Consider the following 12,828-nt stretch of genomic DNA (forward strand, 5'->3'; position numbering starts at 1 on the left):
AGAATGGTAAGTGCTATAAGAATATCATGGAGGTGTGTCCAAATTTGATGTGTTTCCATTCTATCACATTTACCTCATTTATGTTAATTACCTCTTTAGGAACTAATAAATAAAATATTTAATGATTAACTTACAGGGAAAGGTAAATCTGGCAAAGGGGCCAGGTTCTTATGGGTAAATGTATTTTCTTTCTATAGGAAAATCCACATAGTAGGCAAAGTTACAGAACCAGAGAAACGGAGTAACGTTTTCGCATATCCACTCTAATTTTGTTCTTGTTTTCCTGGATTGAATAGCATCCACTCAAAATTCATGTCCACCTGGAACCTATAAATGTGACACACACACATATATATACACATAGATATACATTGTATGTGTATGTGTGTATATAATATATGCAAATATATACACATATATCTCTTTTAGAAGAAATGAAAAAAACTTCATAACTTTGTGTAGGGGAAAGAATTCTTAGATATGATTTTAAAAACACAACTCATAAAAGAAATACAAGATTTAAAAATTTTAAAAATTTTTATTTATTTTTGAAAGAGAGAGAGCATGAGTGGGGGAGAGGCAGAGAGAGAAGGAGGCACAGAATCCCAAGCAGGCTCCAAGCTCTGAGCTGTCAGCACAGAGCCCAAGGTGGGGCTCAAACTCACAAACCGTGAGATTATGACCTGAGCTGAAGTCAGGTGCTCAACCGACTGAGCCATCCAGGCACCCTGAAAGAAAAAATTATTTATTGGGACTTTATCCAAAGTTAAAACTTGTATTTAAAAGAATACCATTAAAAAGTAAAAAGCCACAGAGAAGAAAAAATGTTTGCAAATTATGTATTTGATAAGGAGCTTGTATCCAGAATATATTAAAAAAAAAAAAAAAACCAACAACACTTTTACAACTAAATGAGGAGACAATTCAAGTTGAAAACAAGGAATGATTTGAATAGACATTTCACCAAAGAAGACAGTTGGCCAACATGAACAAAAGACTTAGTAACATCACACATTTGGGGTATGTGTATTAAAACCACAGTGAGGCACACCCCTAGAATGACTAGAATCAAAAGTCAGTACTGTGACTTAATAGATGACTGGATGTTCACCTCTGCTCTACATTCAGTCTGTTGAATACACCTCTTCGGTTAAAGTACATTAAGAAAAACCTGGCCTCACCAGATAGAGTTGGAAAGGAGTAGAGTATTTTAATTACCTTTTCAGTTAATTATGGATACTGTCCTTTGATATCATACCAAAACTAGACAACTGGTTATTTCTTAAAGATCAGTTAAATGTGGAACTCGAAACCATATCAGTGAATTTTTTGTAATCTGGTACATTACAACGTATCTGTCTTGGAAAACAAAGCCAATACCCAATGCCAAGTTTTAGCAATGCTATGGGAAACTGGAACCTTCATGCATGCATTCTTTATGGGATATAAAATGGTGTAGGCACTCTGGCAAACCATTTGGCAGTTTCTTAAACAGTAAAAAATAAACTTAACAACAAGTCTCCTTTTCCCTCTTCTTCTGGCTGCTGGCAGTCACCATTCTGTTTTCTGTTTCTATAATGTTGACTGCTCTAGGCACCTCATATAAGTGGAATCATACAGTATTTGTCTTCTGTGGTTGGCTTATTTCGTTTGGCATAGTGTCTTCAAGATTGTTCCAGGTTGTAGTATGTCAGAATTTCCTTCCTTTTTAATCTTCCACTTTATGTATACTGTTGATGGACCTTTGGGTTGCTTCCATCTTTTGGCTATTGTGAATTATAGCCATGATCTGTTTGGCTGCTATGAACATGGTGTACATATATCACTTCAAGATCCTACTTTCAACTCTTTGGGTATGTACTCAGAAGTAGAATTGCTGGATCATTTGGTAATTCTACTTTTAATTTTTCGAGAAACTACCATACTGTTTTCCACATTAGCTGCACCATTTCGCATTCCCACAAGGTTTCCAGTTTTTCCACATCCTCACCAACCCTTGTTCTTTTCTTTTCTTTCTTTTTTTTTGTAGTAGCCATCTTACTGTGCGTGAGGTGGTATCTCATTGTGGTTTTGATTTGTATTTTCCTAGTGATTAATGATGTTGAACTTCTTTTCATGTGCTTACTGGCCATTTTGTATATCTTCTTGGGAGAAGTATCCATTCAAGTCCTCTGTTCATTTTTAAATCAGGTTGTTGAGTTGTACAATAGACTTTTTAGAATTAAATTCTACCATCTTGGGCAGCTAGCTCTTTCTGCCCATGGGTCCTGTCCCCGTGTTTTAATAAAACCACCTTTTTTGGACTAGGAAAAAAAAAAATTATACCATCTTTGGCCGTTAGTTTCTCTCTAAAGGCATGTTCTTTTGCTACATCACTTTAGTGTTTGAATGCTTTCTTGCTTTCTAGAATAAGATAGTCGAGGCACATATTCCTTGCTCCAGACCTGGAATCAGCCTATTTTTCCATGGAGTCTCGATTCCTTTTATATCATTAATTTATAGCTGTGTATCCTTAAGCAAAACCTAGCATGTAATAGATGTATAATGAGTATTTGTAGGTGAGCGAGGTTGGAGCCTAAAGTCTCAGCCAGGATCATGATACAAGGAGAGTTTGATAGGTTATTCCAAATAAAACAATACTGCCCACAGACTTTATTTCCTTTGAAAAGCTTCCTAGTTCCCAGTTATAAGTGAGCTAAAAGTGTTTCCTGGCTGTTGAATGTTTATAAGAAAATCAGTCTGTATCTCTAAAGACTTGTTGTGTTTTGTTTTAATTTTTGAATATACATTTCTTTCTTTCTATAGATACTCTTCTTATTGACTATCAGTTCACCTTTAGCCTGTCCCAGGAAGATGACCGCTATTACACAGCCATCAATTTTGTGGCAACACCTGATGAAGTAAGATTTTAAAAGTTTTCTTGCTTTGTTTTGAATTCATGTGACTCTTTTTCTTGATCCTTATGGATAGAAGCACGGCATTAGCATGGTCTCCAAAGTGGAGTACGCAGGACTGTTTAGAGGTGCAGGAAAGAAATGTTAGGATCTACATTTTATCTCCTCTCCATCTCAAAGACAAGAGTGACGTTGTTAAGATTTATCAGGATCTGATACACAGGCTGACACTGACTCCACACATACTTGGTTTGTCCATCAACCCATTGCATCCCCATACAGGAAAGGAGAGCAGACTGCAAGGGGAGCTCCCCGAGAGAGGGGCGCATGGCAAGGCCCAGATTTATTTCTTAAAATGGACCAGACGCTTAACAAGTACCCTCGAAGAGACTGCAGATTGAAATGAATGCCAGTGATACGAGGACGATGGCAGAGGTGACGCTGCTGTGCCTAGAATAAGTTGTTAGCCTCAGTAGGAGGCGAAACTGGTGAAGGTGCAATCGAGTCCAACAAGAAGTTGACCAGAAATCATTGAAATTATTAAGACTGTGGTTTGGAATGTGGGTTTATATCTTCTTTCATTAACGATGAACCACAGCCTGCCATAGGGTACTACCTAGGGGTAGAGGGAGCCAACATAGCACGACATTTAAAAGTGAAGCATTTAGAACATGAAGGCACACCTATATGATTTTTTCAATGAAATATAAAGTCATTCAATGGCCAGTCCAGTACGTAATGAAATTTCAGCAAACTTGATGATAAATTATTTAGGGACCTCCTTTAAACTTTCTTATTTCTCATCAACATACACAAAGCCATTTACTGTCACAAAATTCCTGTCACAATAAACATAACAAATAATACACAGAGGATAATATGACAGTAGGCCCATTTATTTTCCTTTGTTAACAAACATTGTTAACATTACTAAATTAAAAAAATAAATAAATTAGTAGTAGAATAAAATCCAGAGTGTGGGATGTTTATTATATAATGAAATGAAAGTAAGATTTATTTTTTATATTCCATTTTAATGGTAAATTTAAAGAAAAATGAACTAGAGAAAATCTATTCCAATGAGTGAATTTCTTTTTAAGTAAAAACAATAAGTAACCTTAATGAAAATATTCTGTGGACACACTGTATGTCGTATCATTTGAATGGCTCTGGTGACTGGTATTTCAAAAAAAAAAAGGTTTTAAGATAAAGTTATACCAAAGTACCACACATGAAATTTGTTTAATACCTTATTCCTCAGCAAGTGGTTGAAGGATGTCTTTCAGGATGTGATTGATGTTGTTGATTTTATTTTAAATAAACAAGACTCCTCGTAATACTTCTTGATGAGGTGAGGAGCTACGAAAATCTTTTAATCTCTCTGGAGTTCCTTGTTTATCTTATGACAAAATATTTAATAGAATTATCCAATGTGTATGTTCTGTCTTTTATAAAAGCACTAGGATTTCAAGTTTATTGATCCTTTCCAAAAGAAGTAATTATTAGTAGTGTGCTTCCAATAAACATAAACACTTGAGCTGTCCCCTGCAAGAGGACAATGAGGTTATGTCAGTAAATGAGAAGGTAAATAACTGCTTTGCGAGAGAAACTTCTGGGTTGGAGATCACATTTTGAAAATGACTGTTTGGAAACGTTTCCATTGTTGTGATTTTGTGCTGTAAAGACCATTACAAATCTTACCGAGCTGACTTGTTTTTTGATCTTGCAAGATACAGAATTTCAGCAGGATTGGATCCGTTTACAAAATTTAAAAATACGACATCTGATTCACTTGCAAAAACAATTCTTTGACCACAAGAAAGAGATTTATTCGTCAAATTTCAGTGAAAACTTAAAATTAGCATCAGTTTACCCATTGTAGCCAACAGTGCACTTCTTCCCATTGGTTCAGCACATTTCTCAGAGATGTCTTTTTCAGTCATTAAAATCAAGGATCAAAATAACCTAGCTCTTCAAATAGTTGTCTTTAAGTGGTAAAAGGATTTCAAAGCTAATGAGGAGTATTCAGTCATATTTCTCTTGATTTTTTTTAGTGAGAGAAAAATGTTTTTTCACATCCCGAATGGACACAAAGTATTTTTTTTAAGTTAGTTTATTTCAGTTTTATATATTTTTTTAAAAACCATTTCCATTTTGGAGAACTTCACAATATATGTAATCGATCAGCTCAGAAGTATGTAGGTTTAATTTATAAATACACATAAACTGGGGACTTGGTTAAGTGTTTACGTATTGGTGTGAGCTCTCCCGACATTTGGAGCCCAGCTACCTAGATGATCCTTATGAGGCTGCTTCCCCTAACCTAGGCCATATGATTTAAGACATTGTGCTCTGGTGAGGGGTTTTTTAAAAGATACTTTTTCATAGAGTTAGGCATATGATAAAGCATTAAATTATATATACTTTTAAAGGAGAGAAATGAAGTTTATTTGGGAAAACTGGTTAGAAATGTTAACTCATATTTTGTAAGTGTGAGTTTCTTTTAAGACATCGTAAAATATCTGTTTTGTAATTAAGAAAATTGAGAGTAATAAAATTTGATTACTGTTTTCTTTCAAAATCTGGAAACCGTTATAATTAATTTTCTAACTGTTCGCACCTCTCATCAGCAAAACAGGGATTTGGACATGTTCATCAATGCCTCCAAAAACTTCAACCTCAACATCACCTGGGCCGCCAGCTTCTCAGGTAAAGACATACCTAGAGAAGACCTTTGAAGTGGAAGTAGCAGATTGAGAAAAGTGATGTAGTTGTTGAGAAAGGGGGTGCTGGGGACAGACAAGACAGATGGGTTTAAAACCCACTTTTGCCACTTACTACCTGGGAGACCTTGAACCAAGTGTCCAAACCCCTCTCTAGACCTTAGGGTTATTAGTTGTAAAGAGAAGATAACGATACTTACCTCCTAGAAGAAAGTAGGTTGTGTAGATGAACTTAGGTTATACCTATACCCGCTGTGTAGATGAACTTAGGTTATACGTGCCAGCGCCTACCATGGTGTCAGACTCAGTACGTGCTCACCACCCCTGCCCTGCTACCGGCTTTAATAGCATTGCTGTAGCCACTGCACCGGCACTCCCGTCACCTCCCCATCCATGCTTCACAAGGACAATATGGAAATGACTCAGAGTTTCAGGAAATGGAAATATTTTAAATAGAATGAGATCTTAGTAAGTAAGGGGAAATATACTTTGGGAATTAAATCAAGCTCTCAGAGCATAGTGTTTGCTAGCCTGTTTACCTTGCTACGATTCACTAAGGAAAATCTGAAGAAGTAACAGGTGGGCCTGATGTAGTGCTTATGAACATAGCTTGGCAGATCTGGGTTTGAACTCTGCCTGTTACTATGCTGCACTGTGCGAGTAGGCAAATTCAGCTTTCTGAGCCAGTTTCTTGTGTATACAAAGGATGATTAAAACACCTAGCTGTGCAGAACATGGTGAGGATGAAATGACATAATAAACAAAGTAGTCAATGTAGTGCTTGAAACATGGTTATTTTTCACTCAATGTTAACTGCATGTCATTATCATTACTCTTACAATACTTGTTTTTGGTCACAACAACACGACCAATCAGATTGAAGCAAAATTAATTTTTTTTAATGTTTTTATTTATTTTTGAGACAGAGAGAGAGCATGAGCAGGGGAGGGGGAGAGAGAGGGAGACACAGAATCCGAAGCAGGCTCCAGGCTCTGAGCTGTCAGCACAGAGCCTGACCCGGGGCTCAAACTCACAGACTGAGATCATGACCTGAGCTGAAGTCGGATGCTCAACCGACTGAGCCACTCAGGCACCCCTAAACATAACCTTTGTATGTATTATGTTTATCATATCTTAAAAGATATGCTATCTATCTTAAGACATGTTTATCACGTCTTAAAAGATTGTATAGAATTCAGAGAAGGTTTAGAAAGTTGCGGTGAGGAGACACTTTTAAGAAAAAGTCGGAATTATGAGAGCCTTGGGAGAAGGGCAACATCTCTGAGCATGTGAATGCTTTTCAATGATTCTCTTAATGAGGACCCAAAAACCTGGGCTCCAGTCACAGTATTTAATGCAGACATGGGAAAAAAAAAATCTGTTTTTTGAGTCTTTGTAGATACTAGAATTCCTGGCTAAGGGAGAATATGGAATATTGAAGGGCTATTTGGGAAGAGGATAAGTTTATGCCAGATTGAGGGGATTTGAATACAGTTGTAGCTGATAACAGAAGGGACAGAGTGATTCCCTAGAGCTCCTTTCTCCCTGCTGCTGTTGAGACATGAGGTCACTGCTAGTTAGGAAGGGAGAGGTGACTCTGTCCCTGATATGGGGGATCAAGAGCACTGACAAACAGGTATAAAGGGGAAACGTAAAGCAGTTGAAGTGTTAACGTGCAGAGTGAGGGCCATTGCTTGTCAGCAGGATTCCAGTGATATCTGTATTTTCACAACTGCATGCGATCGTTTCAGTGCTGAGGAGTTCTGAGACCCCTGCAAAAGCATTCTGGTTAAGGGCACAGTATTGTGTATCCGCCTTCCTGCTGCAAATCTCACCTCTGCTTCTTGCTGGCTGTGTGACCTGAGCCAAGTTACTAAATTTCTCTGAACCTCAGTTTCCTGATCTATAAGTGAGAATAATAAGAGTTGTTGTTAGAACTAAAGGAGATTGTGCTCTTAAAGGCGATTCCTGGAACATAGTGTTAAGTAAATGCTAAACTGTCATTATTAATGAGGACAGATTCTGTCCAAAAAAAGAAAAAACAAATGGGGCTCTTGTATTTCATTCTTTTCTTCCTGACAGCTGGAACCCAGGCTGGAGAAGAGATGCCTGTTGTTTCAAAAACCAACATTAAGGAGTACAAAGATAGCTTCTCTAATGAGAAATTTGATTTTCGCAACCATCCAAATATCACTTTCTTCGTCTATGTCAGTAATTTCACCTGGCCCATCAAAATTCAGGTAAGAAGTGCTTTTTGGTCTCAACCTGCAGACATAGTGAAATCTCTTCAGTGGAGGCTAAATCCACTAATTTGGAACTTGAGGTAAATGAGGTGCACAGTATAGCTTTGCCTTTGTAGTCTCTGTGGCAAAGGAGTGTGAACACCTGAGCACCGTAAAGAAGGTGTGGTGGGGATGGCTTCAGTCACTTGAGAAGGGAAATGATACACGCTCTTGAAAGCAACTCGGCACATAACACGTTTGGTAACTACAGCTGTATTCATTTCTTCGCTGAGCACTTGCCATGTAAAAGCCCATAGAGCTTCGGTTCTGGGGGAAGGTGGGTATAAATAAAATAAACACACTTCTAACCAGCAAGAGCCAGAGTGTGGGATGTGCCATACAGAAAGATGCCACAAATGCAGGCAGAGTTTAGAGGAAGATAGCACTGGGTGGCAGCACAAGGTTGCCTGTAAGAGCACAGGCCCTGCAGTCGGACAGGGGGATGCGTCCTGGCTTGCTTCTAGACAGATCGTGTAGCCGCTCCACACCTCAGATTTTTTGTGTATGTGACCTGAAAGCATGTCACCTGCTGCTGCCACCAGTGTTATCAACCTTGATCGTTTTCTCTGTTCTTGGGTGACCAGTAGACTCCCTCTTATCCAAGACCCGTGATCTCATTTTTGCTCTTATCATCTGCCGCTGTCCTCAAGGGCCTTGCCTCCATACTTTTCTCTTTTACCCCCTGTGTGGAATTCAGGGCTGGGTGGACTTCCAAGGGCTGGTTCACCTTTAGCCATCGAAGCACGGTCACAGGACTGGTCTGTGGCCGTTCACAGACTCTCAGAAGCAAGTGGTCACTGATCAGTGACGATGTGTTTGAAAAGGACTTGTGGTGATTTTGTGTCCATGCCTTGGGACTGTGACTACAGAGCAATCTTCTCCTTCCTGGAATGTGAGGATAGGTTCTGTGTTGTGGTTTTTTTTCTCACCAACCACTTTCCTTTTTCTGTCTAGTGGTCTACCAATGTGCTCATCTTCTAATCGGCTTTTCCCTTTGCTCTTAGACACTGTCTGCTTCCCTCCTTGGCCAGCCTTCTCATAGTGTTGGCTCCCTATCTGTGCTTCCTCTTATCCACTCGTCCATCAGCCCACACAGCAGTGCCTCCTTCCCTCACCACATCCTGAAACTGTCCTATCTTAGCAGATGCCAGTCACTGAATTCTTCAGTCTCCTCACTGCTCTCTTGGTCACAGAGTGGTTTGAGTCACTGTCTTTCTGGCCTTCCTGGTCCTTTCTTTCCCTGATTCTCTGGCCAGTCTCTTCAGGGAATCTCCTTCCTTAAATATTGGGGTTGTCTGCGAATCAGTCACATCCCATACAGTTTCCCGGGGTAATTCCATCCCCCCTGTAAGACTTACGGGATTCTCTGTATTGGTGATTCTCAGTGCTGTCTCCAGCCCAGCTTATACTTGAGCTCCAGACCAATATTCTTGGTGGCTGCCTAGACATCTCTACCTGGACAATCGCAAGCTCCTGCCTTTTGCACATAGTCATTCCTATGACCTCAGCCTCAAACCCCAGGCCTCTTTTCTCAGTGAATGACACCACCATTCGTCCAATTTCCTTTTGCTTTCCTTGTTAGATGTGTATATCAAGGTTAAACTAACCATTAGTAATTATAAATTGATTTTTTCTTCTTTCTGGAAGAGATTATATAAGATTAGAATTCTATGAACCTTGAGTACCTGATAGATCTCTCCTGTAAAATCATTAGATTTTGGTGTTTTATTTGTGGAGATTTTTTTAAACTGTTGATTCAGCTTCTTTAAAAGTTATAGGATATTTTGGATTTTCCCTTTCTGTTTGAGTCATTTAAAATAATTTTTTCTAATTATTATTTATTTAAAATTTTTCAGATGTATAGACATAAAGTTATTCACACTATCCTCTTATCTAATTTTTGCAGCATCTCTGCTTAAGAGTACTGAATCAGGGGTGCCTGGGTGGCTCAGTTGGTTAAGCCACGACCTTCGGCTCAGGTCATGATCTCACAGTTTGTGAGTTTGAGCCCTGTGTCGGGCTCTGTGCTGACAGCTCAGAGCCTGGAGCCTACTTCAGATTCTGTGTCTCCCCCTCTCTCTACCCCTCCCCTGCTCACACTCTGTGTCTCTCTGCCTCTCAATAATAACGTTAAAAAAAATCATAATAAAATAAAATAAATAAAAAAGAGTACTGAATCATACACTTAAAAATGCTTAAAATGGAGAGCACCTGGGGGTGCCTGGGTGGCTCAGTCGGTTGAGTGTCCGACTTTGGCTCAGGTCATGATCTCACAGCTCGTGAGTTTGAGCCCCACGTTGGGCTCTGTGCTGACAGTTCGGAGCCTGGAGCCTACTTCAGATTCTGTGTCTCCCTCTCTCTCTGCCCCTAACCCACTCATCTTCTGTCTCTGTCTCTCTCAAAAATAAATAAACATTAAAAAAAATTTTTTAAATTAAGTAAATAAATAAAATAAAATGGGGAGTACCTGGGTGGCTCAGTTGGTTAAGCATCCAACTTTGGCTCGGGTCACGATTTCACGGTTTGTGGGTTCAAGCCCCACATCGGGCTCTGTGCTGACAGTTGGGAGCCTGGAGCCTGCTTCGGATTCTGTGTCTCCCTCTCTGTCTCTGCCCCTCCCCTGCTTGTGCTCTGTCTCTCAAAAATAAATAAATAAGCATAAAAAAAAAAAAAGGTTAAAATGGTAAATTTTATCTTATGTAGGTTTTACCCTAATTTTAAAAAGTTTTAAATATCAAAGCAAGACTTTTTTTTTGTTGTTAAATATAGATAAACTTAATCTAAAATTTATACAAAAAGGCAGAGAGTCTACAATAGCTGTAACAAGTGTGAAAAAGAAGAATAAAGTGGGAGGAATCACTGTATATAATGTTAAGGTTTATTGTTTAGTTACAGTAATCAAGACTTTGTGGTTGTTGGTGGAGGGATAGACAGATCAAGGAATAGAATAAAGAACCCTGAAACAGAACCACATAAATATGTCGATACGATTTTTGACAAAGAAACAAAGACAATTAATTCAGTGGAGGAAGGAGAGCCTTTTCAAATAAGTACCGCTGGAACAATTAGGCAACAACAAATAAATGAACTTTGATCTAAACCTCACATCTTAAACAAAATCAGCTCACTATAGATCATACCTTTTTTTTCCTAAGTAAAGTGGCCACTTATTCAGCCTCTTGTCATGTCAAAATGTTTTGTGCATATGCCACTATAATTAACACACCCTCTGTAACAGGCAAAATTGTACATCAAATTATATTTCATGTTACCTCATTATATAAAAATATAAAGTAAAAATTATCTATCATTTCCATGTAACATTACTATTAAACAGTTCAGCACTAGATAATGAAGCGTGAAATCTTAGTAAAATATGATACAGGAAGAGCATAATGTAATTCTCACTTGTCTTATTTGTTATGAATATACAAAGGCAAATTTTTTAAATGTTATATTTACTGAGATTCTGGCAATAGCTTTATGTAACAAGACACAGCATACCAGGCCTGCCACTCAACTTGTTTATGGTAACTCTCAGCTTCAATCTGAAGCTGTTTAAAAAAAAAACAAAAAAACAAAAAAATCAAAAGCCTGCTTTTTTTTTTTTTTTTAACATAAGTATTTTGGCAAGTGTACCGTTAAACACAGTAAGGAATTTAAGATAGCAAGAATAAGAAGTTAATAAAAAGTACCTGTGTCTATTTGAAATGATTCCCCTCGAAAGCCAAAGTGTAGTCCAAATTAATTCAAATGTTATAACACATTCTCATGCTAAAAAACATTCAATATTATTGAAGTGGAGGTAAAGCCCAGAACTTCGGGGGCTCTGCCATGCTGCAAAGGGCTGTTTCTCTGGTTCACTTGACAGAGTCCAAGGATATCAAAGGGCAAGACTGCTGTACGCAGCTCTGACCTCCCATGAAGCATGGCTACTGTGTCCTCAAAAATAGGATGTGTGAGGATAAAAGGCACGCTATTCTGCTAGCTAAAGAGATAGCACCCTCCCCCTCAAAAGCCCATTCCCAAGATAAATGAAAGTATTTAAGGGCAAAAAATTAAAATACACTTACCTACAGAGTAAGGATTTTGAAATAATCAATGTGATTGCTATTTCAGAAATGTTAACTGAAGTCATCTGGTCATTTCTGATTACATCTTAATGATGTGTCCACGTTCAATTTCTGTGGACTCATCATTAGATACTTCTAGTCAAAAATATTAATTTTAGGAACTCTTGGGTGGCTCAGTCGGTTAAGTGTTCAACTCTTGATTTCAGCTCAGGTTATGATCTCACTGTTTGTGAGATAGAGCCCTGCATCGGGCTGTGCACTGGTTGGGCTCTGCACTGACAGTGCAGAGCCTGCTTGGGGTTCTCTCTCTCTCTCTCTCTCTCTCTCTCTCTCTCTCTCTCCCTCTCCTTCCCTTCCTCCCTCCCTCTCCCCCCCCAAAAAAAAACATTAAAAAAATATTAATTTTATCTCCAAATACTGTAACCACTAGCACAACTGCAGTGTGTTATCTCCAGGAGTTATTAAGCATGGGAAGAGAAAAAATAGAGACACAGAATCCAAAGCAGGCTCTAGGCTCTGAGCTGTCAGCACAGACCCCGACGCGGGGCTCCAACTCGTGAACCACAAGATCATGACCTGAGCCAAAGTCGGACGCTTAATCAACTGACCCACTCAGGTGCCCCTTGAAGAAGAACTTTATATCCTAAGTCTGGGCAAAAGATTTCTAGATTTGACAACAAAAACATGACCCATAAAGGAAAAAATTGATAAATTGGACCACATCAAGACCAAAAGCTTTTGCTCTATGTAGTAAGACCCTGGCAAGAGGATGAAACAGTAAGCTACATACTGGGAGAAAATTTTTGCGATCATATTTCTAACAAAGCACTTGTATCTAGACTATAACAGTTCTCAA

General features: G+C 38.6%; 1 protein-coding gene across 5 annotated transcripts in view; it reads left to right on the forward strand.

Annotated features, from left to right (window-relative positions):
• Positions 1 to 12,828, forward strand: part of ATRN (attractin) — a 160,957-nt gene that overhangs the window by 100,739 nt on the left and 47,390 nt on the right. For all 5 annotated transcript variants that reach the window (XM_043602787.1, XM_043602788.1, XM_043602789.1 and 2 more), the window contains exons 22-24: positions 2,806 to 2,900; positions 5,525 to 5,603; positions 7,700 to 7,857. In XM_043602787.1, coding sequence (XP_043458722.1) covers positions 2,806 to 2,900; positions 5,525 to 5,603; positions 7,700 to 7,857 — 332 coding nt within the window. The remainder of the gene's footprint in view (positions 1 to 2,805; positions 2,901 to 5,524; positions 5,604 to 7,699; positions 7,858 to 12,828) is intronic.

This window comes from Prionailurus bengalensis, chromosome A3, assembly GCF_016509475.1.
Source record: "Prionailurus bengalensis isolate Pbe53 chromosome A3, Fcat_Pben_1.1_paternal_pri, whole genome shotgun sequence".
NCBI classification, from domain to species: Eukaryota; Metazoa; Chordata; class Mammalia; order Carnivora; family Felidae; genus Prionailurus; species Prionailurus bengalensis.